Genomic DNA, 22,452 nt, shown 5'->3' with positions numbered 1-22,452 from the left:
GGTTGCTGTGCCGGGGGTTGCTGTGCCAGGCTTGGGACAGGGTGGGAGAATGGGGGTTGGAAGAGGAGGGTTGTTTTTTTTCTTCAGAGGAGTGGATTGAAGATGTTTTTAGCACTCCTGTGCCCCCCTGTGTTTTAAGAAGGGCTAGTTTTAGGCAGCTTTAGCGATATCCCACTGGGCAAAAACTGGTTGAATCAATGTTGTTTCCACGTCATTTCAACAAAATGAATCAATGTGATGATGTTGAATCAATGTGGAAAACTGACTGGATTTTCACAAAGTCATCAGTGTAAGGGAATTTCCTCTTTTCTTCACCCACCTTTTAACCTAAATCCAATGGCATGGTGACATTTTTGGTTGATTTCACGTTGAATTCACGTTCGTTGTTGTCAACCAAATGTAAATCAAAACTAGACGGTGGGATATGTCTTCAGGTAGCATGGTGGGGGCCTGGGTGTGAGCCTCTGGATCTCAAATTAACTTTTAACTCATGCTCGGACATTTACCAAACGGCTCCTAGTAAACGATTCACTGTGGCTCACTGAAGCTTAGAAGATAGGCATGAAGTACAGTCACCTCCGAAATGATTGGCACTCTTGATAAAGATGAGCAAAAAAAACTGTATAAAAGAAATCATACAAATACTGAGCTATGTTGTATGCTAAAAAAATAGAAAATGATACTATTTTATACTAATACAATTGCTCAGAGAAAGAGAAGGGATCTTAGACCATTCCTTCATATCAGATCCTTGATATCCTTCGTCTGTGCTTATGGACTGCCCTTTTCAATTCACACCACAGGTTTTCAATGGGGTTCTATTCCGTAGACTGAGAAGGCCTTCCCTAGGGAAATGGCATCAGGAAACCACAATGAAAACAATTAAAAAAGTGATGAATCGCCTTATGTGTTGGTGCCCTTGGCCCATCTTCCACCTTGTAACTGGGATTGGTAGTGTTGCTTTCCTGTAAGACGGGCTGAAAATAGCCCTGTTTCCCCTATAAATAAGAGTCCAGAGGGAGATTGCTATCCAGTGCTTTGCTGAGCAGGACAAGGGGGTCATTTGGTGGAAAGGGATTTGGAGAGAGAGAGTAGCTTTAGAACAGTTCAGTCATCACTGTACATATAGCTGTCTTTCTCACCTTTATGTCATAAATAAGTAAGCTAACAGATTTATTCAAGACTTAGTAAGTAATAAAGGTATACATGTGACTACACACACACACACACACACACACACACACACACACACACACACACACACACACACACACACACACACACACACACACACACACACACACACACACACACACACACACACACACACACACACACACACACACACAATCACTTCTGCTTCCTTTCTCGCTCACTTTTGACATTATTGATGGCTTCCTATTGGTGGAAATGGAGGGGGCAATATGTCAATGTTTCCTGCCATACTGTTCTTTCCCTAAATAAACCCAGATGTTCAGTATAAAAAGGGATTGAAGCTCACAGCAGTCTGATACAGAAGACTTTCTTTCACTCAAGGTAGGGACTTACTTACTTTGAAAATCTTTGTAAAGAAAAATATATATTAAGCTACATTTTGTGTATGGCACTGTTTAAGTTGTACATTTAAATATTGCCGTCACCATGAGGGTGGATTGTTGTGGGTATCAATTACGATACCATTGGACCAGGTTAACTTGGCACTGTTGTGTGCCAAACCGGTGGAGTGTTGAAATATTCTGGACGGTACTTTCATAGCACTGTAATTAAGGAGCACAGATCTGACTGATAATGTTACCTGATGCATATTGTGGCCCTAGAGCTCATTTGTTTGGGATACAAAACTTCAGCAACAATTGCATTCCATGCCGGTAAACCTTCGCCTTCTGTTTAGTATATACATTATGGAAGCACAATAGCATTGTACATGACACACTCATGTTCTAAGCTGTCATTGGGATAGCATTACTTGCATTTCTAGGAGTTGATTACAGTGCAACATCTTTGGAGTTGGTCTGTGTGTTTTGATCCTGCTGTTGGGGTAAATTACAGGGCGGAGTCTGCCCTATAGTTGTGTGGGGAGGGGGACGTGTGTATCCTCTTAAACAGTGACAAGAGACTGATTGCGCCTTGAGGAACATGGAAGTAGATTAGATAGGGATCCCTAAACTGACCTGCTATCTGTGCTGAGAGGATGTGGTCAAGGCCACCACACACTGAGTGGAAGTGGATGGAGGGCCAGAGATGAGGACAGATTGACAGTAAATTAACTGGTTTAGGGCGAGATTGTCTGTGTGTGACAGTGAGCACTGCATGACACGGCGTCATACCTGGCAGATGCAGATAACTACAAGGAAAACAGGACACAGTGGAACAGGACATATGGAAAAACCCGTAAACATGTGGTGTATATCTGAAAATAATACAGCAGATACGTTATGTTGTAAGATGTGGAACATCTCAACGGGTTTGTCGTAAATAAACGTTTACAGCTGCCATGTCTTGATGAGATTTGTGACAGTGTTGTTGTGTTGTGCTTCCGGGGCATTTGCACAGCTATAAGATATCAATGTAACCATCCTGGACCCTTTCTCTGATTGGTCAGAGCCTGGAGGAGCGCTGTAACCGGATCCTCCGGGACATGGAGGGCTCCCTTACGGCCCGGGATCGCGTGGGCATCCAGGATTTCGTTTTGCTGGACGCCTACACAAGTGAGAGTGCCGTCCTGGACAACTTAAGGAAACGCTTCAACGAGAACCTCATTTACGTGAGTCTATCCCCTACACAGTACAGAGGTATCACATAGCCTTCCTTTCAGCCAGAAAGCCACCCTACCTCAAGACGCCAGGGAGAACACAGTGTTCCTCCCCTAATTGAACTGGCACTTTGCTCTGCTGAAACAGCAGCTACTGTGCTGTAACTACAGCCACAGGGTGAGCTGCCTTACTTTCTGTAAGGTCAGGTCTGATAATTACTCATACTGTGGATAACAAGCACAGCACATTCTCGTTGCAACCATGCAGTGAGGCATCCATCTCTCATTCAATTCTAATACATTTCCCACAGACCTACATTGGTACGCTCTTAGTGTCAGTGAACCCCTACAAAGAGCTGGGAATCTACACCAAGAAGCAGATGGATATTTACATGGGCGTCAACTTTTTTGAGCTTCCACCCCACATGTAAGTTGCATTTGTGTACATGTGTAATGTGGGTGTGCTGGTATGTGTGAACCACAAGATATGAAATAGAGTGCTGCCCATCTATATCCATCAGCAGTATTACTGAACCTCTACATTGCCCTTCCTTTCAGCTACGCCCTGGCAGACAATGTCTACCGCACCATGTTAACAGAGACCAACAACCACTTCATCTTGATCTCAGGGGAGAGTGGAGCAGGAAAGACGGAGGCCTCCAAGAAGATCCTGCAGTTCTACGCTGTGAGCTGCCCCAGTACTAAACTGCTGGACAACGTCCGAGACCGACTGCTGCTGTCCAACCCTGTGCTTGAGGTGAATACCACAGTGAAGCAAATATGACATGAGAAATGAACATTGTTTGCACACTGCCATTTACAAATACAATGACTGATAATACAGTCTATACCTCTCTAAGGCTTTCGGAAATGCCAAAACCCTGAAGAATGATAACTCAAGCCGCTTTGGGAAGTACATGGATATTCAGTTTGATCACATGGTAAGGGTCAAGACGTTGAGCACAGCATTCCCATATTAAAACATCAGAGGAACATCAAACAGCAGCACGTCAATCACTGTTACATCTTTAATAATCTAGGGGGGAGCTGTTGGTGGCCACATCCTCAGTTATCTACTGGAGAAGTCCCGGGTGGTGCATCAGAACCATGGAGAGAGAAGCTTCCACATCTTCTACCAGCTAGTGGAGGGAGGAGAGGAGGACCTGCTACGCTGGCTGGGTCTGGAGAGGAACTGTCAGCGCTACAGTTACCTGGTACAGGTGGGAGAGGTAACCTATCAACACTACAGTTACCTGGTACAGGTGGGAGAGGTAACCTATCAACACTACAGTTACCTGGTACAGGTGGGAGAGGTAACCTATCAACACTACAGTTACCTGGTACAGGTGGGAGAGGTAACCTATCAACACTACAGGTATTAAAGAGACAAAGAATCAGTGATTCCATGGAGTGGTCTATCATCATCTGGATATTATCTCCTGTCTCACCCAGGGGGAATGTGCCAAAGTCAGCTCAGTCAACGACAAGAGTGACTGGAAGACGGTACGGAAAGCCCTCAGTATCATAGAGTTCAGTGAGAGCAATATAGAGGTGAGTCCTAATCTCTCTACACTACCAAAACACTACCATCAGATACTGATGGTTAACAGATCATATAATTTGTCATAAAAAAACGTATCACTTATGACCAGTGTCTTCTCTTGCCCATGATGTAGAGCCTGTTTGCAATCATTGCTAGCGTACTTCACCTGGGAAATGTTACGTTTGTGGCTGACTCACAGGGATACGCCACTCTCAACAACAGTCCGGAGATACATTGGCTGTCCAAGGTGAGACACTTCTGACGGCAAACTACAAACTAATGGCCAGTCACTCTGTTTAGCAGTACTCATACCACAGAAAACTATCGAAGTACTCTCCCTTTTCAGACATTATGGCAACTTTTCAGATGAAGTGAAATCCCTTTTCAATTAGAGTATTTGGTGATGTGTGATTGGTTGTTTCTCTGCTGTGTAGTTGCTGGGCATTCCTGCACAGGTGATACAGGTGGGTTTGACACACAGGAAGATTGAGGCCAGGTCAGAAGAGGTGAGGAAGATGCTACTGTTTTGGGCTCATTCATAGAACTTCATGCCATCACAGTAAATGTGCAACCTGTCTCTTGAAAATCAATCTCTGTGGTTTGTCTGTTGTGCTGGTCAGTTGCTCAGTCCCTTCACCGTTGACCAGGCAGTATATGCCAAGGACGCTCTAGCCAAAGCCATCTATGGCCGCACCTTCACCTGGCTGGTCAACGAGCTCAATGAGTCTTTAGCAAACAAGGTGAGTGGCCTTTTTCAGTGGTCCACCAATAAGAGTGATGTCGTCCCAGTCCAAAACGACATCTAACCAATCATGACACTGCTAACAAGTATAGGATATACAGTAAGTAGTAAGACAGTAATACAGGAGGCTGACTGGTATATTGCATCCATGTAGGATTCCTCCAGGAAGACAGTGATTGGTCTGCTTGACATCTATGGGTTTGAGGTGTTCAGTGTGAACAGGTGAGGGAAGACACAGTCGGTCAGCACCTGTTGTATTCGGCATGTGACAAATACAATTTGACCCGACAGTGAATTTTAGAGTGGGAAATGATGAGCCTAATGACTTGTCTCTATATGTTTAAGCTTTGAGCAGTTCTGCATCAACTACTGTAATGAGAAACTGCAGCAGCTCTTCATCCAACTGACCCTGAAGTCAGAGCAGGAGGAGTACGAGATGGAGGGGATTGAAGTAAACGCTCCTCCTCTACTCAAATCTATGTTTGGACTTAGCTATAAAACTGATGTAATGGTCTACACAGCATCATGTTTTGTATTGTTGTTTTTCAGTGGGAGTCAGTGCCATACTTCAACAACAAGATCATCTGTGACCTGGTGGAGGAGAAATTCAAAGGCATCATTTCAGTGCTAGTATGTAGATACTGTAGACTTGACTGGCTGACTGACCTACTCGCAGTCAGATTGAAATGTCGTCAGACAGACACGATAGCTTTGGATTGGTTTTGCGCTCATGTTCTGTCTCCTTTCCACTAGGACGAGGAGTGTCTACGTCCGGGAGAGGCCACAGACATGACCTTCCTGGAGAAGCTGGAGGAGAAGATGGGAGGTCACCCCCATTTCGTCACGTGAGTGAGGCAGCGTTGGGATACTGCAGCACAGTAATACATTTCTAACAAGAACTATTAGATAAAGCTGAGCTCCCCCAACTGACAGCTGAGGATGGAAGGGTCACGGTCTGCCTCTGTAACACCTGACTACAACATCCTCTTCTCTCTGTCCACATCCTGCAGACACAAGCTGGCTGACCAAAAGACCCGGAAGACTCTGGAACGAGGAGACTTCCGCCTCTTACACTACGCAGGGGAAGTCACATACTGTGTGGTCGGTGAGAGATGAGTTCCACAACGTAATATACCCAAGTACTCTGCCCTTCCTCTCACTGTTTCTGTACACCACTCTCCATATTTGTCTCTCTAATGTGTCTCTTTGATATTGTTTCAGTAAGCCGAATATGTCCCAAGAGTCGCCCCCCAGTTCTCCTCACTTTCTGTCTCACTGACAGAAAGTCTTACCAGTCTTTATCTGTTATTTACTCTCAACTATACCTTTCTGTTTTCCAGGATTCCTGGACAAAAATAATGATCTCCTGTACAGGAACATTAAAGAGGTAAGTGTGCCCAGGGCTCTCGCTGGCACTGTTGTGGTCCGGAATTTACATCCTGCCAACTGCTGTATTATTCATTGTTAAGCACACCTGTGAATTATAGAGGAGATGATTGTTAAGCATTGCTTTGGGATAGACTGACAGGACTGTTAAGAGGGAGGACTGTGGGAGTGTTTGTTTGACTGCCTCTTGGTTTTGAAAAGAAGCCGGTTCTTTATCTTTCATCCTGGGAGATTTAACTGAGAGATTTTCCACCTTCAGGTTATGCGCCAGTCTAAGAATGCCATTGTTAAACACTGCTTTCCCAGCACTGAGCCGGACAGCAAGAAGAGACCTGAAACAGTAAAGAGACTTTCTGTTGACACATGATCCACCAAAGTGAATTAAAAACATACCCATCCTTTACTGTTGTGTGTATGGTGTTCTGACCTTGCCATAAGCTTGCATGTTAATCCCCTGTCTTCTCAGGTGGCCACTCAGTTTAAGAGCAGTCTGGTAGGCCTGACTGAGATCCTCATGTCTAAAGAGCCCTGGTACGTCCGCTGTATGAAGCCTAATGAAGGCAAGCAGCCAGGTGAGGCCTCATCTATAAACCGGAACTTACATCTACGGTAGTCTATTTGACTAAGCACCACACACCTACACACTCAGTACAGCCATTACACCAAAAAGAACCTTCCCTAATGGACTTGACCTATGCATGCCCTACAAAGTATTAGTTGGCGCATTCATTCACAGTGCATGACGTGATGCCTGTAGCCTTGTGACCTCTCTCTTGCCTCGCGCAGGGCTCTTTGACGACGTGTTGGTGAGACACCAGGTGAAGTACCTGGGGCTGATGGAGCACCTGAGGGTCAGACGGGCCGGCTTCGCTTACCGCCGGAGATATGAGATCTTCCTGCAGAGGTAAATACAACCTGCACTTCAAAGTTCTGTAGATAGTGTGCAATTGCTCTGTCCAGCACACCCTGCTCTGATACATGGCTGCATTACTGTATGTTTATCTGATGCTCTCTAAACAATATATTTAACACTGGTGTTTCCTGTTGTCCCTGTCAGGTACAAGCCCCTGTGTCCAGACACCTGGCCTAACTGGAAAGGTACAGCCGCAGAGGGGGTGGAGTGCCTGATCAAGCACCTGGGCTACAAGCCTGATGAGTACAAGATGGGAAGGTGAGGTGCTCTCCAGGATTATACGTTTGGGTTCACCTGGTGACACACAGTCTGGCTGTTTCTCACTGGCTTGTCTTTCATGATACAAAAAAGGACCAAGATCTTCATCCGCCATCCCAGGACTCTGTTTGCCACCGAAGACGCCTTTGAGGTCTGCAAGCATGAGCTGGGTGGGTCCTGGCTCTAGCTTAAGTCTTTCAAACAACGGACCACAGACCACTACAAAAATTCAGGAATTGGATTGTTATATGGTGTTGGATTATTTCAAAGAAAATGAACCTATTTGCCTATGAAGTTAGGTTTTATGTATGTCTCTTTATGTTACAGCTACAAGGATCCAAGCAAAGTACAAAGGCTACAGAGTGAAGGGAGACTACATGAGACAGAGACAAGCAGGTAGCTGCTGAACGAGACACAACAGGCCTCTACTTTGACTTCCTTGGAACTAGTATAACAAATATGATGTATAAGCCGATAAGTTTATCAGCTTGTGTTGTCTTGTTAGCTACAAAGATTGAGACATGCTGGAGAGGCATGAAGGCCAGGAGAGAGAGGGATAAGAGAGCCTGGGCTGTTAAGGTCATTAAGAGGTAAGAGACAAACATCTGAAGAAATCTCCAAAGACAAAGGTCCAACATCTACCACACACAATGAAACAACATAAAGCTCACCAATCAAATCTCTTGTACTTATATTTTGTAGGTTCATCAAGGGCTTCATGACTAGAAATCAGCCAGCCTGTGTTGACAACACAGAGTACCTGGCATTTGTCAGGCAAAACTACCTCACACGGCTCAAGGAGAATCTACCCAAAACAGTTCTGGACAAGAACACCTGGCTAACCCCACCTCCCATTATGCAGGAGGTGAGTCGCAGTAGGGAATTGACTTTACTTGAATACTTGCACTAACCTCGTTCTGCACGCCTGTGTGTCATGGTATGAGTATACTGTACACTTATTACATACATTTGTACTTGTAGGCCTCACAGATGTTGAGGAAACTTTACACCCGGCACATGGTACGGAGGTATGTACAAGGAATCATGACAGAGCGGAAAGCACAGGTAGGCCTACCCTACAAGCCAGGGTGCTTTAATGCATATTTGTACTGCATTTGACTATAGAGAGAGCCTCACTGGTCACTTAATACAGCTTATTGCTTACCCCATTTACAGTTGCAAATCAAAGGATTGACCAGTTCCATATTCAAAGGAACAAAAGAGAACTACCCTCACAGTGTGGGCATACCATTCGTGGACACCAGGATACGTAAGGCATAGGCCTTGTGCTGATGAATTATGTGCCCAATTGTGTGCCTCTTACAAAGCAACAGTGATAATGAAAATGATTTATGTAATTTGACCAGTTGCATTGTTATCTGGTCAGGTGAGGAAGACATCCACATTAAAGTCTACCAGATGATTAGGCAAGAACGCATCAAGGTAAACACACAGAGCTAAATAAGCTATGTCAGAGTTCAAATCAACTTTAATGTTCAAATGAAAGTAAGCCCCATACCTTCCCACAGTACAGTGTTCCTGTGGTGAAGTACGACAGGAATGGCTTCAGGCCACGTTTCAGACAGCTGATCTACACTGGAAGTGCAGCCTACCTGGTGGAGGAGGCCAAGATCAAACAGCGGGTGGAGTTCAACAACCTCAAAGGTTAGCACCACTGAGTGGAATAAAGCTGACTAGATGTGTGTGCAAGTGTGAAGTTTTTCCTCTCTCAATGGAATAGTCCGTGTGTGTATACTGTGTTAATTCAACCACTGTTCTAAAGTATCTGGGTGGTGTGTGTTCTTCCAGGTGTGTCAGTCAGCACCCTGAGTGACAACTTCCTGATCCTCCATGTCCAATGTGAAGATATCAAGCAAAAGGTTGGCTGCCCAAAAATCTTTTCATTGATGTGTACAAATGTATTTTTTTTTTTATTATGCTTTGCACCAGTTATTTTCTGAATGGAATAGAACTAGAAAATGTGCATTTCCATTTCCATTGTTGCATTTTCTATTTGCTCAGGGGGACCTGGTGCTGCAGTGTGACTACCTGTTTGAGGCCTTGACCAAGTTGTGTCTGGTGGCCAACAAGCACAATTTTATCAAAGTAGTCCAGGGCAGGTAAGACCTGTGTTCAACTCGTAACTTGTCTTAAAAAAACAAAAAACAACTGTCACCAAAAGTATTAACGTAATGTTATATATTATGTCTGTGGTCATTTGCAGTGTAAAGTTTGACATCCAGCCTGGCAGAGAGGGGTTTGTTGACTTCAAGAGTGGCCAGGAGACCATGATTTACAGAGCAAAGAATGGCCATCTGATGGTGGTGAGTATGAAACTAAAGACTGTGTGGCCATTCAATTCTCAAAATGAACAAATACATTTTCTAAACTATTGATAAACAGTAGGCTAGGACATATAAACACTTCTCTTATATTTACCCAGGAATCAACTCAAACAAAGTCCCGGGCAATGATACAAAATTGAACTGGATCCAATAATCAGATTCTACAAGGTTTTAGGCATCTTGGGACTTAGATCATGAATGAGAACCTGCATCCTCTCAATAAGGGTTGGACATAATGAAATGAATTGAAATCTCAACAAACAGTTCATACTGTGGAGGAAACTCCAAAGAAATGACTACTGATGTTCTACTGATGAAAACTTCACCGGTTATTAAGCTATACATCACATGCATGGGCTCAGTTGTGACTTGTCAAGCAAAGCTGTCATTATAATAGGGCTCATTTGTAAAATATGGTTTTGCTTTAGGTATATTTTCACTAGATGTCCCATTTTAGAGATATAAGCAACATGGTTAAATCATTCAAACATTTTGTGATTTTGAAGCCATACTTTTTATACTTTCTCACGAAGATGCTGTACCATATTTACATTAAAACCAACTAAGTATTCATAAACATCTTTGTAAGAAAAATGTGTTAAATACAGTGCAAAAGACACTTGTACATGTGAAATGATTGCAAAGAATGTCACAATTTTACACTATGTCTAGAGTTGCTTTGTCTCTTCAGCTGTGATCTATCTTCCAAACCAGTTTAGTCTTGTAACCACATCACCCTCCAATTATTTTTGTAACAGGCAGCAATGACATCCATTTTATCACACAAAAGAAAAACAGATTTCATACATGATGCCAAAAGATCATTAATCGTTGACTACGGTAGAAAAGGTGGCTTTATTCATACCACTTACAATTCAGAGGTGGGTTGTAGTAAACTTCAGGGTTAAGTTCCCGTAGGCAAAGATCTAGGATCAGCTTCCCCTCCAAAAAGCCTTAATCATTAGTGGGGGAACTACAAAACTGACCGAAGATCACCATCTAGAGGTAACGTCAACCTAATATATCACACCTTTCAGTGTCTTTGTACACAACACCCTCTGCTGGACGAAATGAGTACATACAGAAAATAGAAGCACCCAATTTCTAAACACAAGATAAAATGCTGTTACACATCACTTATTCAAACTAATGAATATGTATTTTTATTAAAAAATGTTTTTATCTAAAACTGCTGTGGTAGGAAAATGTATTGTTCCACATTGTACATAATGTATAGAATCCTTTAAATGCAATTGACCTGAACTAGCTATACTGTGAAACATAGCTGAACTTCAAAGCAATGTTGTAGTGACGTGATAAAGTAAATCATGATAAAGATTGTAAGCAGCACATACACCCACAGACTTAAGGCACAATATCTCTACTGGGCACAAGTAACATGTCTACATACATACAAAGACAAAACATATGGAAATAAAGGCGGTAAAATACATTTTGACCACTGATAAAAAGACGACGGTTTAGAAAACACTGATATGCCCATTTGGGACAGAACATCAAAATCATGTTCTACTTCTAATGATATCAGACTAGCAACAGTTCATAAGTGGCTGTGGTGCAGAAGCACAGAAGTCGCTTGTGGTCAATGTCAAGGATGTGAGATTATCTGTGGGTATACCGGTAGTGTGATCTCAGTGATGGGTAATGGTCACTGGTGAGGTCTGCGGATCCTGGTAATGCTGGTTGGCTGGTATAGTTACTGGTGGTGGTGGGTGCGGTCATCGGGGCGTTTGATGTGGATGCGGCGCACCCTCTCGATGCGTTCCCGTTCCTCGTCCTCGTCCAGATGATGGGATCGGCCTGCAGCGCCTCCTGTAGCTTCCAGTAGAGCGTTGTCTGGACCACGCCCATCCTGAGACTCATAAAGCAGGATGTTAAGGGTCTCCTCATAGATACGAGCCTCTGGGAACTCCACCTGAGGAAAGAGAATATTGCTACTTAGACCACTGCCCCTATGTACAAAGACAAGACTACTCACTGACAACCAGGCTAGTCTATGATTTGGTCAAAGCAAGAAACATTCATATCTTCCTTTTCTGTGGTCGTGCTGTGGGAAAACTGCATACCTTGGTTTGTTTCTTCTCTGTAGCGTAGACTATGGAGGTGCAGCACACCTCAGCAATCTTACGGCCCTGCCCATAGAACGACCAGCAGCAGATCTCATCCCCGATCACGTCCTTGATGAAGAGCACACGGCCGTTGAAGCGCAGAGAGAGCTTGTCAAACAGCTCAATGTTCTTCAGCATGTTGTCATCGGAGTTGCTGTGAAAAGGTAATGACACCAGATGTTAATGTCTAGTTGTCAATCTGTTCAAATCGCTATACACATGTACATCAGTCTACCCATGATTAGGGCTGTTGCGGTGACCGTATTACCGCCACACCGGAGGTCACGAGTCTTGAAGGCAGTCAAATTCCACGTGACCATTTAGTCACGGTAACTAGGCTTCTCCAAGCTCTGATGCTGCTGATGGTCATTAGTAGCCTACTAAACTTGCTAACTGCCTGGAACTCAGCACTCTATTGTCCCTCTAATCACCTTGACATCAATGCAAATGTAATGGAAAATCAAATCAAACACTTCATGAGAGCCCATGAGCTCATGTTGCGCAACATTTCTATAGCTTATGCAATTGCGCGAGAAAACAGAGTGATGGCCTCTACTACAAAGAGGAGGATCAGCTTTCTATAGGCTAGGCCACTCAACTTTCTTAATATTAAGCACATTGCTTATATTTACAACAGGAGTATAGCCTACCTGGCTGGCATGAAAATAAACCAGTTTGAATAGAGGTGCATGATAATGGTCCATTCTAAATCAAAACAAATTTCACACATATATTATTTAGTATATGTAAAGACAAGATTAAATCAAGAATAGTCTGATGGGTGACAATATTAGCCTTTCACTTGTGAATGATGCCCAGCATAAGAAACAAAGCCTTTTTTGTGTGCAACTTTTTAGAATCATAGTCACACCTCATGTAGCCTAGCCCATAGACCTGCATGTTTTCTGCAAATGTAACATTTGCAATTATAGCCTACTACCATGTGCTCATTGATGCGCTTACAATGTGAAGAAATAGCCTAATAGTTTATCAAAATTTTAAGCTAAACGTTCTGATCGGTTGCGTCAGCCATATTGCATAAAAAAGGTATTTTGATGATAGTGGTTGTATTACTTTGAGATCTATCGCATCCCACAACTGTCCCAGACTATGTTTGGAATACTTATTTCTCGCAAAGAATAGGTTGATCTTTGTACTATGGGGGATAGTAGATTGACATAGGCTAGTGCTTTTGCTGTTTGTTAGGCCAACTCATCTTGTTGTCTGACGAAAAGTAAATGTGGACAGTTCTTCAATATGCACCTCAGAATTGGATAAGGACGTGAGCAGTTGCATCCCCGATATGTCTGTCTTCACTTGTAGCCTGTGAGAAAGACCTGATCATGTGATGGAGCGCGCAACACTCTGGTAGTGTTTTGCTAGCACAGACTGGAATATGTTCCGGGATTCCTCCGATGGCATTGAGGAGTACACCACATCAGTCACTGGCATCATCAATAAGTGCATCGATGACGTCGTCCCCACAGTGACTGTACGTACATACCCCAACCAGAAGCCATGGATTACAGGCAACATCCTCATAGAGCTAAAGGCTAGAGCTGCCACTTTCAAGAAGCAGGACTCTAACCCGGAAGCTCATAAGAAATCCTGCTATGCCCTCCGACGAACCATCAAACAGGCAAAGCGTCAATACAGGACTAAGATCGAATCGTACTACACCGGCTCTGACGCTCGTCGGATGTGGCAGGGCTTGCAAACCATTTCAGACTACAAAGGGAAGCACAGCCGAGAGCTGCCCAGTGACACGAGCCTACCAGACGAGCTAAACTACTTCTATGCTGCTTCGAGGCAAATGGCACTGAAACATGCATGAGAGCACCAGCTGTTCCGGAAGACTGTGCGATCACGCTCTCCTCTGCCGATGTGAGTAAAACCTTTAAAACAGGTCAACATTCACAAGGCCGCAGGGCCAGACGGATTACCAGGACGTGTACTCCGAGCATGCGCTGACAAACTGGCAAGTGTATTCACTGACATTTTCAACTTCTCCCTGTCCGAGTCTGTAATACCAACATGTTTTAAGCAGACCACCATAGTGCCAGTACCCAAGAACTCTAAGGTAACCTGCCTAAATGACTACCGACCCGTAGCACTCACGTCTGTAGCCATGAAGTGCTTTGAAAGGCTGGTCATGGCTCACATTAACACCATTATCCCAGAAACCCTAGACTGACTCCAATTTGTATACCACCCCAACAGATCCACAGATTATGCAATCTCTATTGCACTCCACACTGCCCTTTCCCACCTGGACAAAAGGAACACCTATGTGAGAATGCTATTCAATGACTACAGATCAGCCTTCAACACCATAGTGCCCTCAAAGCTCATCAGTAAGCTAAGGACCCTGGGAGTAAACACCACCCTCTGCAACTGGATCCTGGACTTCCTGACAGGCCGCCCCCAGGTGGTAAGGGTAGGTAACAACACATCCGTCACGCTGATCCTCAACATAGGGCCCCTCAGGGGTGGGTGCTCAGTCCCCTCCTGTACTCCCTGTTCACTCATGACTGCACGGCTAGGCACGACTCCAACACCATCATTAAGTTTGCCGATGACACAACAGTGGTAGGCCTGATCAACGACAACGGCGAGACAGCCTATAGGGAGGAGGTCAGAGAGACCTGGCCATGTGGTGCAAGGACAACAACCTCACCCTCAATGTGATCAAGACAAAGGAGATGATTGTGAACTACAGGAAAAAGAGGACCGAGCACGCCCCTATTCTCATCGACGGGGCTGCAGTGGAGTAGGTTGAGAAAATACCCTTTCTATTTCATTCAGCTTTGTTCAATTGTATTCTTCATACTATATATTTTTTAAATGCCATGGAATTCTAAGCAAATCTTGTCTGCTAAATTAACTAGTGTGGCCCACAGCCATATGGCATAGCCAGATCAGAACCTAACATAAGTTCAACTCAGAGTATTCTATTCTTCTGAAATAGACTACATATCATGCTTCTTAGACCTGTCTAAAATAAATAATGGATTTATTGTGAAGGTGTAGGCTATATTAGATGGATTTACTAGACTTTTTAAAATGTAGAGGTTCCAAAGGTCTGCACCAGTGCCTTCTAGGCTATGTGTGGGAGACAGGAGATGCTAAATGTGTTTATGTTAATTAACGGTCAATTACCGTGAGACCGGCAGTTATTTGCTTGACAATCACTGGCGGACGAAATTTCATGACCGCCACAGCCTTATCCATGATACAATCCACTTCACACGTACATGTAAGAAATACAGTATAAGCTCATTATAAGTATTTTACCACAATCATATGTAATGTTTAGCCTACCTGGTGTAAGAGTACTTGTTGTTGCTCCTGTTGTATAACAGCTTGACTGTGGGCTGTAATCCAAAATGAAAAGGAACATAGGTAGTCAGTGTTAAGAAACAAATAGAATACAATACAACTCCATGCTATGTCTGTCTAATCATACATGTCAATTGTGAAATGTATTTTTTTACCTTGGAGGTAGAGATGAGTCTCTGTTCTTCCTTTGAGGATGTGACCAAAGGCACTTTACAGAAGGGCTCATACATATCTTTGTTCTGAAAGCATGGAGGAAACAGGACCCAAATAATTCAATGGGGACAGTGGCTACACCAGCATGCAGAGAAAGAGAGATACCAAGATAGAGATTGATTACAGGTAAGTGTTTACAGTGTGTTAAGGTAATACACAATACATTGGAGACTGGTGGGAGGAGCTATAGGACAGGCTCATTGTAATGGATGGAATGGAACAGAGTCAAACATGCAGTTTCCATTTGTTTGATAACGTCCATTTATTCCATTCCAGCCATTACAATGAGCCTGTCCTCCTATAGCTCTTCCCACCAACCTCCACTGACACAATACCTCCAAGGCAGCGTGGCACTCGTCAGCTAGCCCCTGCACCAGGTAGTACTTGGCCTCTGCCAGGAGCTCTTCGACCTCTCTCCGGATCTCAGGCAGAGGTACAGCACCATCACGCAGGTAGTTCAGAATGGTCCCAAAGTGCTTCCCACACCTGTCAATAAGGATCCAGCCTGCAGGAGAGGACAGGACTCATTACATTGAGAAGTGGCAGAGACAACATAGTGGAGATAGTTGACTGTGTGTGTATCTTCATTTAGAGCCATATCAGATGGAAGGCATGCAAAGGGAGCTAGTCTGTAAAACTGATAGAGTCATATACTATGCAGCATCAAGGAGCATGGACTTTGCAGGACTCAAGACTTTGCAGTGGACATAAGGTTTGGGAAACCCTGGCTGCAGTCAACCCATGTCATCATCAATGCCTTCTCCACAGAAAGAACAAGGAGCTGTATAAATCTGAAGCATCCAGTTGGAATTTCCACTACTCATCAAATATGGTGAGGAGAAAGCCCAGTGGCCAGCAGTGGGAGAGTATGGAGCGAGATGGAACTGGGCCGACATTCTGCTTATTTTCTCATCTAAAAAAAGCCTGATCTCAATACAGTTTTCAGTTCCCAAAACTAGAATCTGTTACAAACAGAGTGCACTAAGTGTTTTAGAAGTGACCCTTTGCCAAAGCTTACGTTTTCAAATTGCGTTGTTTACAAGAAGTGCAAGGACGAATTGAGTTACTGCACATACGCACTTTAGAGAAGGTGTTCCCTAATGGAAATATGCAAATACATGCTAGAATGTGCCACTATGATCTCGCTAACTCGTGCTTGGCTGTGCCCACCTCCTTGCTTGTTTTGCCCATTATGCTTAATTTGCTCCCATTGAAAAAAACACAGATGAACTATCTTGGTTTAGTTATAAATATCTTTGCCTTCACTGTCTGTGAGGACCTCCATCCTGCCACTGAACATGGCCTTGAGCATGGTGTCCTGCTTGGTAAGGGTCTGCATGGTGGTGTAGTAGAGCACCCCGCCCACATTCAGCTTCACATACTTCGAGCTGGGGCATGAGCCCTTGAAGGAGGTGGTACGGGTTGTAGCCGCTGGCAACGCCGAGCTCACCGCACTTATTCCTGACATCTCTTCCTGTGGGTCCAAACAGTCCATATGGAAGTCGTGACAATGCAATGGTGTTCACAGCTGATATCAATCAGGCACCCCAAATAAATAGCATAATAACTATCGAGCTAGTTTGTTGTTTATATCATTGTGTATAGCTAGCAGAAAAGCACATAAAACAGAACCTGTTCTTAAACTATGCTAAATAGTTTGCTATTCTGGGTTCTCAGAATGGGGCCAATGTGACAAGTCTGTACTAGCTAACGTTAGTCATCAACATTTCATTAGCTAGCTAATCACAGAAAGCAATACTTCTAGTAGCTAGCTACGGGACTTAACTCCAGGCTCAACATAGACTCAGTGTACAAAACATTAGGAGAACCTTCCTAATATTGAGTTGCACCCCCTTTTGCCCTCAGAACAGCCTCAATTCTTCGGGGGCATAGACTCCGCAAGGTGTCGAATCGTTCCACAGGGATGAATGACAGTGTAGAATTTTAGCAACCAGGAAATGACAGAGATTTCCACTAGACAACACCGCCACAAAGTCAGAAAAGCTTTCCTATTTTGACATCGGCGACGGTACGTCGGGAGAAATCAATAGTCGAATATCACAGTAGCTAGTACACCACAACTTTGGTAATACTGTGAAACACTATCATTCCACTATTAGTGCCAGATATATTGTGGACATTTTCTGAAACAACAATGCAAACAAATCGTATGCGTACCACCTTAAAATATGTCGAACCTGGAATTCAATCCTTTCTTAGCTATAATAATGGTAACGTACGTATTCTATCTAGCTGTAGTAGCTACTTAATAGCCATCTAACGTTACCGTAGTTATGTAACTTTCTAACTCTGATCTGGCTAACTAACGGGCTTCATATGAATGCTACTGTAGCCACAAACGCTAACTTGCTAAGGAACAGCAGCTACAGTAGCAAAGCCATTGTTTAAGCGAGATACTAGCTAGCTAGCTACGTCGTTATTGTGGCACTATAAAAACCATAGTTACAGGTTGGCATGCATTCCGCTAGCTGGCATCTTGTCGATATAACGTTACATATCTAGTAGTATGTGTACTATAACATTAGCTACATTGTCGACTGGATTAGTTGCTAGCTAGATAACATTATATATATATATATATTTTAAAAAATTACCATAGAACCCTTGTTCAGTCAGCCTTGAAGAACAAAGTTAGCACCAACATAGAGAATGATAGAGGCCTCTAGTGGCCAAAAGGCTGCATAAGTATGGCCAGCGCAATTGACGGCTTCGACCATTTGGTGGACTTCCAACTTAATTGGCTGATCTCTCCTGGTGACCCTGTTAGAGTCATGTCCAATCGGGTCATCAGGAGAGATCAGCCAATCGTGAAGAAGAACATGGTCTACTTAAAAATGGAGATAGCTCAATGGCGCTGCCCATGCTGTCACAGACGTGGAAATGGCACAGATAAACAGATGAGTCCTCTATCTATCTCTATGGCACCAAACCACTAGCTAGATTTTGTTATGCACAAAGACTTCCGGTTTAGCAGATGACGTCCATGGAAAAGAACGAGGTACGCGCTACCTCAGTGGGTACAAGTCACATACACATAGCACATGCTATGATAAATTATACTATTAAAAACTATAACAATTATGATAAATTAAGATTACATCATTCATTATAGATTGAATCAGCATTCCTTAACTTGAGCAGGAATGAAATGGAATGCTCTTTTTTAATTTCTAAAATAAAACATGAATGTGGATGTGACTGAAGATTATTCTAAATTCGGACTCCGTGCCATTATTACTAGTGCCACCCTGATGGTCCAAGGGGAATCATTAATTTATTTTTAAGTCCATGGGGGTGAATACTTATTTGTAGGCTAATAATTTCTGCTTTATTGAGGAACATTTTACTTTTAACCCTAACCCATTTTACTTAGATTTTATTTGAAAATGTAAAATACATAAACATGTTACATCCGGCAACATATACTGTACATATACTTTCAATTACTATTTATTACTTTTAAACACAAATAGATTAGTTGAAAAGCACACTGTAAGGCTTGGAGCAAATGAGGCCAAAAATATCCACAACAAACAAATAAACATGAACCTGCTGCTGTCTTTTCCTCAGACAATGGAATTTGATAAATAGACTCTCCTCTTTGGTGCACCGGTTGTATGTGCTTGTCTGATACAACATGAGGATTTCATAAAAGGTAGCTTTATGTTCATATAGGCTATTTGTTTACTGAAAGCTACACAAATCTGATGACCTTCGCCACTTGATAATCTAAAAGGAATTAAATCAAATCCTTGCTTAGATTCAGAATTTAGTTGAACTATTGAACCCTGTGCCATCAATTCCAAGTGGACAGCATTCTGCATTTTGTACCAAGTCTGCCACAAGAGAGAGCACTGCTGATGCAAGTGAAAATAAGCATGAATTATCAAGTAATTACTTTTTTGTTTAAATAGACATTCTTTATAGAAACAAATGACAGGTTATGTGAATATTTACAGAAGGTAAAAGTCAATAACATTTTCAGGTAGGAAACATGGTTACATCTAAAACGAACAATCAAAAGGAGAACATCTATTTTCTGTTTTACCTGTTGATAAATGTGTAATAAAGAACAATGTAATGCATTACACAACATAAAAAATATAGAAATTCATAAAATCTACATCTGTACACAGAAATCTTACAAACATAAAAAAACATCATATATTACTATCAAATAACATTATCCAACATCAGTTATTCAACTTATTCAACAGTTTCTATGCAGACTCACTACTTAAACTTCTGATGTATTAACAAATAATCTACAATACACAATTTTGACTTAGAGCTTTTTCATTTTAAAAAGCGAGACATTTCATCAAGTTGAGTGTGTAATGTGTATTTAAAAGGATCCCAGTCTTGTCGCTTATTTCTAAGAGACTTCCATGCTACTTTGCCTCCACCTCTACCTCTTTGGCTTTGCAGGATGGGGTGGGGTCCCCCGAGGGTGGGGCACTGGTGGGCGTGGTCTTTCGAGGAGTGGCAGGTCTGCCAGGGGTTGTGGTGGTGGAGCTGGGCACCAGAGGGGGTGGGGCACTAAGAGTGACAGTCTGTGGAGTCCTGTTCAGATGGCCACTGTGTGGAGCTGAGGGGCTGAGCCTAGGATACATCACCCCACCCAGAGAGGACACAAAGGTGGGTGTGTGGGCTAGGTGGCCCTCCATGGGAGAGCCCTGGAGCTGGTGCAGCCTGGCCCTCTCCTCTGCCTGCCGTGGCCTGTCCTGTAAGTACTGCTGTGGGTGGGGGTGTTGCTCCCGCCGTCTGTGGCCTCTCTCAGGGTCATAGGTCAAATGTACCTGCTGGCTCTGCAGGTACAGCCCTCTGTAGGGGTCTCGAAGTGGGTCCCAGTGGCCTGAAAGGTGAGGGGACACACAGTGGTTTCGACCTGCGGCTAGTGTACTGACCCCCATGAAGGGCTGGATACGGGCTCGCTCTATTGCACTGAGGCTACTCACTGGGTGCACGGGGCTCATGGAGAGGGGTAGAGAGTGAGGTAGATGACTGCTCTGAAGCATGCCTGCGGTGTGGAAGTGGTTGCGCCTTGATGAGGGGTATGGAGCCTGAGAATGGCCTGGTGGGAGTAAGAGGGTACACTCTGGTGGCCCAGCCATAACATCTGGCTCATCTCTGCGCTCCTGCTTTATCTTTAAAGGTGCCTTCAGAGTTTCTGTGTTCTCGCTGGATTGGTGGTTCTTCACTGTGGTGTATGGGGTTGAGGATCCTCTATCCTGCACCTCCAGCACTGGAGAGGAGCTCTGCTTCACCAGGACTCTCCCAAGAGAGGTGCCCTCCCTCTCAGCCTGGGGTCCCTGATCTGGGCTGCTCCTCTTCCTCCCTGGGCTGCTGCTGCCAATCAGGTTACTAATCTGAAAACCTGAGGATGTGTGGGTGGACTGATGGCTTCTTTCCAGAGTATTCCTATAGAGAGGACATAATATTATTATATCACAACTTTTGAAGGCCTTTATGGATAGGAAATGCCATTTCCACACTAAGGCTGTCACTGACCCGTCTCTCTCCGACTCCTCCTTGGTAGCAGAGTGATCCCTTTTCTTAGCTTCCCTTTCCCTCTCGCTGCTATGGACCGTGGGCTTGCGGTCCACATCAGCAGGCCTGGACAGTGCTGGAGGTGTGGGGAAGGAGGGGGGCGTTCGGTGCAGGCGGTTACAGGCTTCCTGAGGGGGGCTGACAAAACCTGACAACCCATGGCTCTGCCTTCCACCAAACAGGCTGCCTGGGCCTGAGAGAGGAAGGGTTGATGTATTTTCAATCAAATCAATCAATTTACCAATTTAGTTGAAACAGTAGGTTGTCTTTGGTTGAGGTCAATTGAGAGAGAAAACCTACCAATAGAAGAGGCACCCAGGCCGCCAAATGCATTAGTTGCCAGTTGTCCAAGGTTTCCATAGTGACTGGCTCGTCCAAATGGATCTGAGGAACATCACAAGAAAGGCACCTCTTAATGTCTATTCTAAAACTGGTTGTTTGGATCCTGGATGCTGATGTTATCGTGTCGGGCCGAACAATGCCGTTTACCTGTGACTGTATTCATAATACAGCACTGCCTCTTGTGCTGTATTAATGCTTAATTGTCTTGGACTTTAAACATCATTATTTAGATGTTGCACCAGCAGCCTATGGCACTTACCAGTGAGGTGGCTAGCAGGTAAATAGTGGACGTGATGAGTGGCGGCGCTGAATGGTGATGCAGACAAATTACCTGTAGGGGCTGAAGGTACAGTAGTGAGCGAATCAATCACACTGACGAAGGCTGTTGCCAAAACCTGTCTGTTTGTTGACCTCTGCTGCTGCTAAAATACAGTAAAACTGCAACAAAAAATGGCGTTTTCCTTCTTTTCACTATGCATTTTTTTTACTCAGCACCAAAGACTTTCTGTTAGTCTATAGACTTGAGTTGCACGCCAATTTCTTTTTCTACGTCTCAACCACACTCACATTGACATAAAGGGATATAAAGTAAACATGTCATCTCTACAGTAAGCGACCAACACAGTTGCTCCCAAGGCCGTACAATATCATTATAACTGCACGTAGATCAGTATAACTGCACGTAGATCCTCATTTAACATCCACAATAATGAATATGAAAATGGAATGGGCTGGCTAACCTGAGGAGGACAGGAGAGGTCGGGCCAGGTCATGGCCATAGGACAGTCCTGGAGGAAGACCCGGAGCAGCTGGCCGACTAAACAGGTCCAGCTTCACCCCGCTCATATTCAGCTTATGTGGATCAAAGCGCATGTGCTGTTAAAGATAGACAGATAAAATGGGGAGGAGAGAGATTGAC

The 22,452-nt window shown here is 43.8% G+C and overlaps 3 protein-coding genes across 12 annotated transcripts in view; 1 reads left to right on the top strand and 2 right to left on the bottom strand.

The window, feature by feature from the left end:
- The first annotated feature begins 1,500 nt into the window (after positions 1-1,500).
- On the top strand, positions 1,501-11,333 carry LOC120026107 (unconventional myosin-Ih-like). 3 transcript variants are annotated; one of them, XM_038970924.1, is made up of 32 exons: positions 1,501-1,536; positions 2,603-2,764; positions 3,064-3,179; positions 3,311-3,509; positions 3,613-3,693; positions 3,793-3,972; positions 4,205-4,303; positions 4,429-4,542; positions 4,730-4,801; positions 4,916-5,035; positions 5,192-5,259; positions 5,383-5,488; positions 5,587-5,667; positions 5,791-5,882; positions 6,048-6,142; positions 6,378-6,424; positions 6,683-6,763; positions 6,890-6,995; positions 7,210-7,327; positions 7,481-7,594; positions 7,688-7,764; positions 7,922-7,990; positions 8,100-8,184; positions 8,297-8,459; positions 8,576-8,659; positions 8,771-8,864; positions 8,982-9,037; positions 9,124-9,259; positions 9,404-9,474; positions 9,617-9,714; positions 9,819-9,918; positions 10,038-11,333. In XM_038970924.1, exons 2-32 carry the CDS (start codon positions 2,639-2,641, stop codon positions 10,077-10,079), a joined length of 3,090 nt encoding a protein of 1,029 aa, XP_038826852.1. In that variant the 5' UTR covers positions 1,501-1,536; positions 2,603-2,638; the 3' UTR covers positions 10,080-11,333. The 3 variants fall into 3 exon arrangements, with proteins under 3 accessions (XP_038826852.1, XP_038826851.1, XP_038826853.1); XM_038970923.1 differs by having other exon boundaries at positions 3,793-3,981; XM_038970925.1 differs by lacking the exons at positions 5,192-5,259; positions 5,383-5,488 and having other exon boundaries at positions 3,793-3,981.
- LOC120026114 (BTB/POZ domain-containing adapter for CUL3-mediated RhoA degradation protein 3-like) lies at positions 10,768-18,292 on the bottom strand. Of its 4 annotated transcripts, none has more exons than XM_038970932.1 (7): positions 18,236-18,292; positions 16,881-17,094; positions 15,956-16,125; positions 15,563-15,646; positions 15,390-15,442; positions 12,027-12,222; positions 10,768-11,875 (listed from the first exon to the last, which is right to left on the bottom strand). In XM_038970932.1, the coding sequence occupies exons 1-7, from the start codon at positions 18,236-18,238 to the stop codon at positions 11,657-11,659; spliced, it is 939 nt and encodes a 312-aa protein (XP_038826860.1). In that variant the 5' UTR covers positions 18,239-18,292; the 3' UTR covers positions 10,768-11,656. The 4 variants fall into 4 exon arrangements, with proteins under 4 accessions (XP_038826860.1, XP_038826862.1, XP_038826861.1 ...); XM_038970934.1 differs by lacking the exon at positions 18,236-18,292 and adding an exon at positions 17,861-17,879; XM_038970933.1 differs by lacking the exon at positions 18,236-18,292 and adding an exon at positions 17,450-17,847.
- A 687-nt stretch (positions 18,293-18,979) lies between these two features.
- The window catches only part of LOC120026106 (autism susceptibility gene 2 protein homolog), a 32,691-nt gene continuing 29,218 nt past the window's right edge, over positions 18,980-22,452 (bottom strand). For 3 of the 5 annotated variants that reach the window (XM_038970918.1, XM_038970920.1, XM_038970919.1), the window contains 5 exons: positions 22,274-22,409; positions 21,793-21,873; positions 21,492-21,575; positions 21,153-21,384; positions 18,980-21,062 (listed from right to left, as the gene is read on the bottom strand). In XM_038970918.1, coding sequence (XP_038826846.1) covers positions 20,033-21,062; positions 21,153-21,384; positions 21,492-21,575; positions 21,793-21,873; positions 22,274-22,409 — 1,563 coding nt within the window. In that variant the 3' untranslated portion in view covers positions 18,980-20,032. The remainder of the gene's footprint in view (positions 21,063-21,152; positions 21,385-21,491; positions 21,576-21,792; positions 21,874-22,273; positions 22,410-22,452) is intronic. The other 2 variants (XM_038970922.1, XM_038970921.1) reach the window with 2 other exon arrangements.

The sequence above is a fragment of the Salvelinus namaycush genome, chromosome 31 (assembly GCF_016432855.1).
Source record: "Salvelinus namaycush isolate Seneca chromosome 31, SaNama_1.0, whole genome shotgun sequence".
NCBI lineage: Eukaryota > Metazoa > Chordata > Actinopteri > Salmoniformes > Salmonidae > Salvelinus > Salvelinus namaycush.
This window is presented reverse-complemented; position numbering and strand designations above follow the sequence as displayed.

Coding starts and splice junctions, on each gene's coding strand:
- LOC120026107 (XM_038970923.1), top strand. CDS start 2,639: ATGGAGGGCTCCCTTACGGCCCGGGATCGCGTGGGCATCCAGGATTTC. Junction 3,510..3,612: donor TGTCCAACCCTGTGCTTGAG/GTGAATACCACA, acceptor TACCTCTCTAAG/GCTTTCGGAAATGCCAAAAC. Junction 4,543..4,729: donor AGATACATTGGCTGTCCAAG/GTGAGACACTTC, acceptor TCTGCTGTGTAG/TTGCTGGGCATTCCTGCACA.
- LOC120026114 (XM_038970931.1), bottom strand. CDS start 17,115: ATGGACTGTTTGGACCCACAGGAAGAGATGTCAGGAATAAGTGCGGTG. Junction 16,126..16,880: donor GGTCCTCACAGACAGTGAAG/GCAAAGATATTT, acceptor CCTCTCCTGCAG/GCTGGATCCTTATTGACAGG. Junction 15,443..15,562: donor GACTCATCTCTACCTCCAAG/GTAAAAAAATAC, acceptor TTTGGATTACAG/CCCACAGTCAAGCTGTTATA.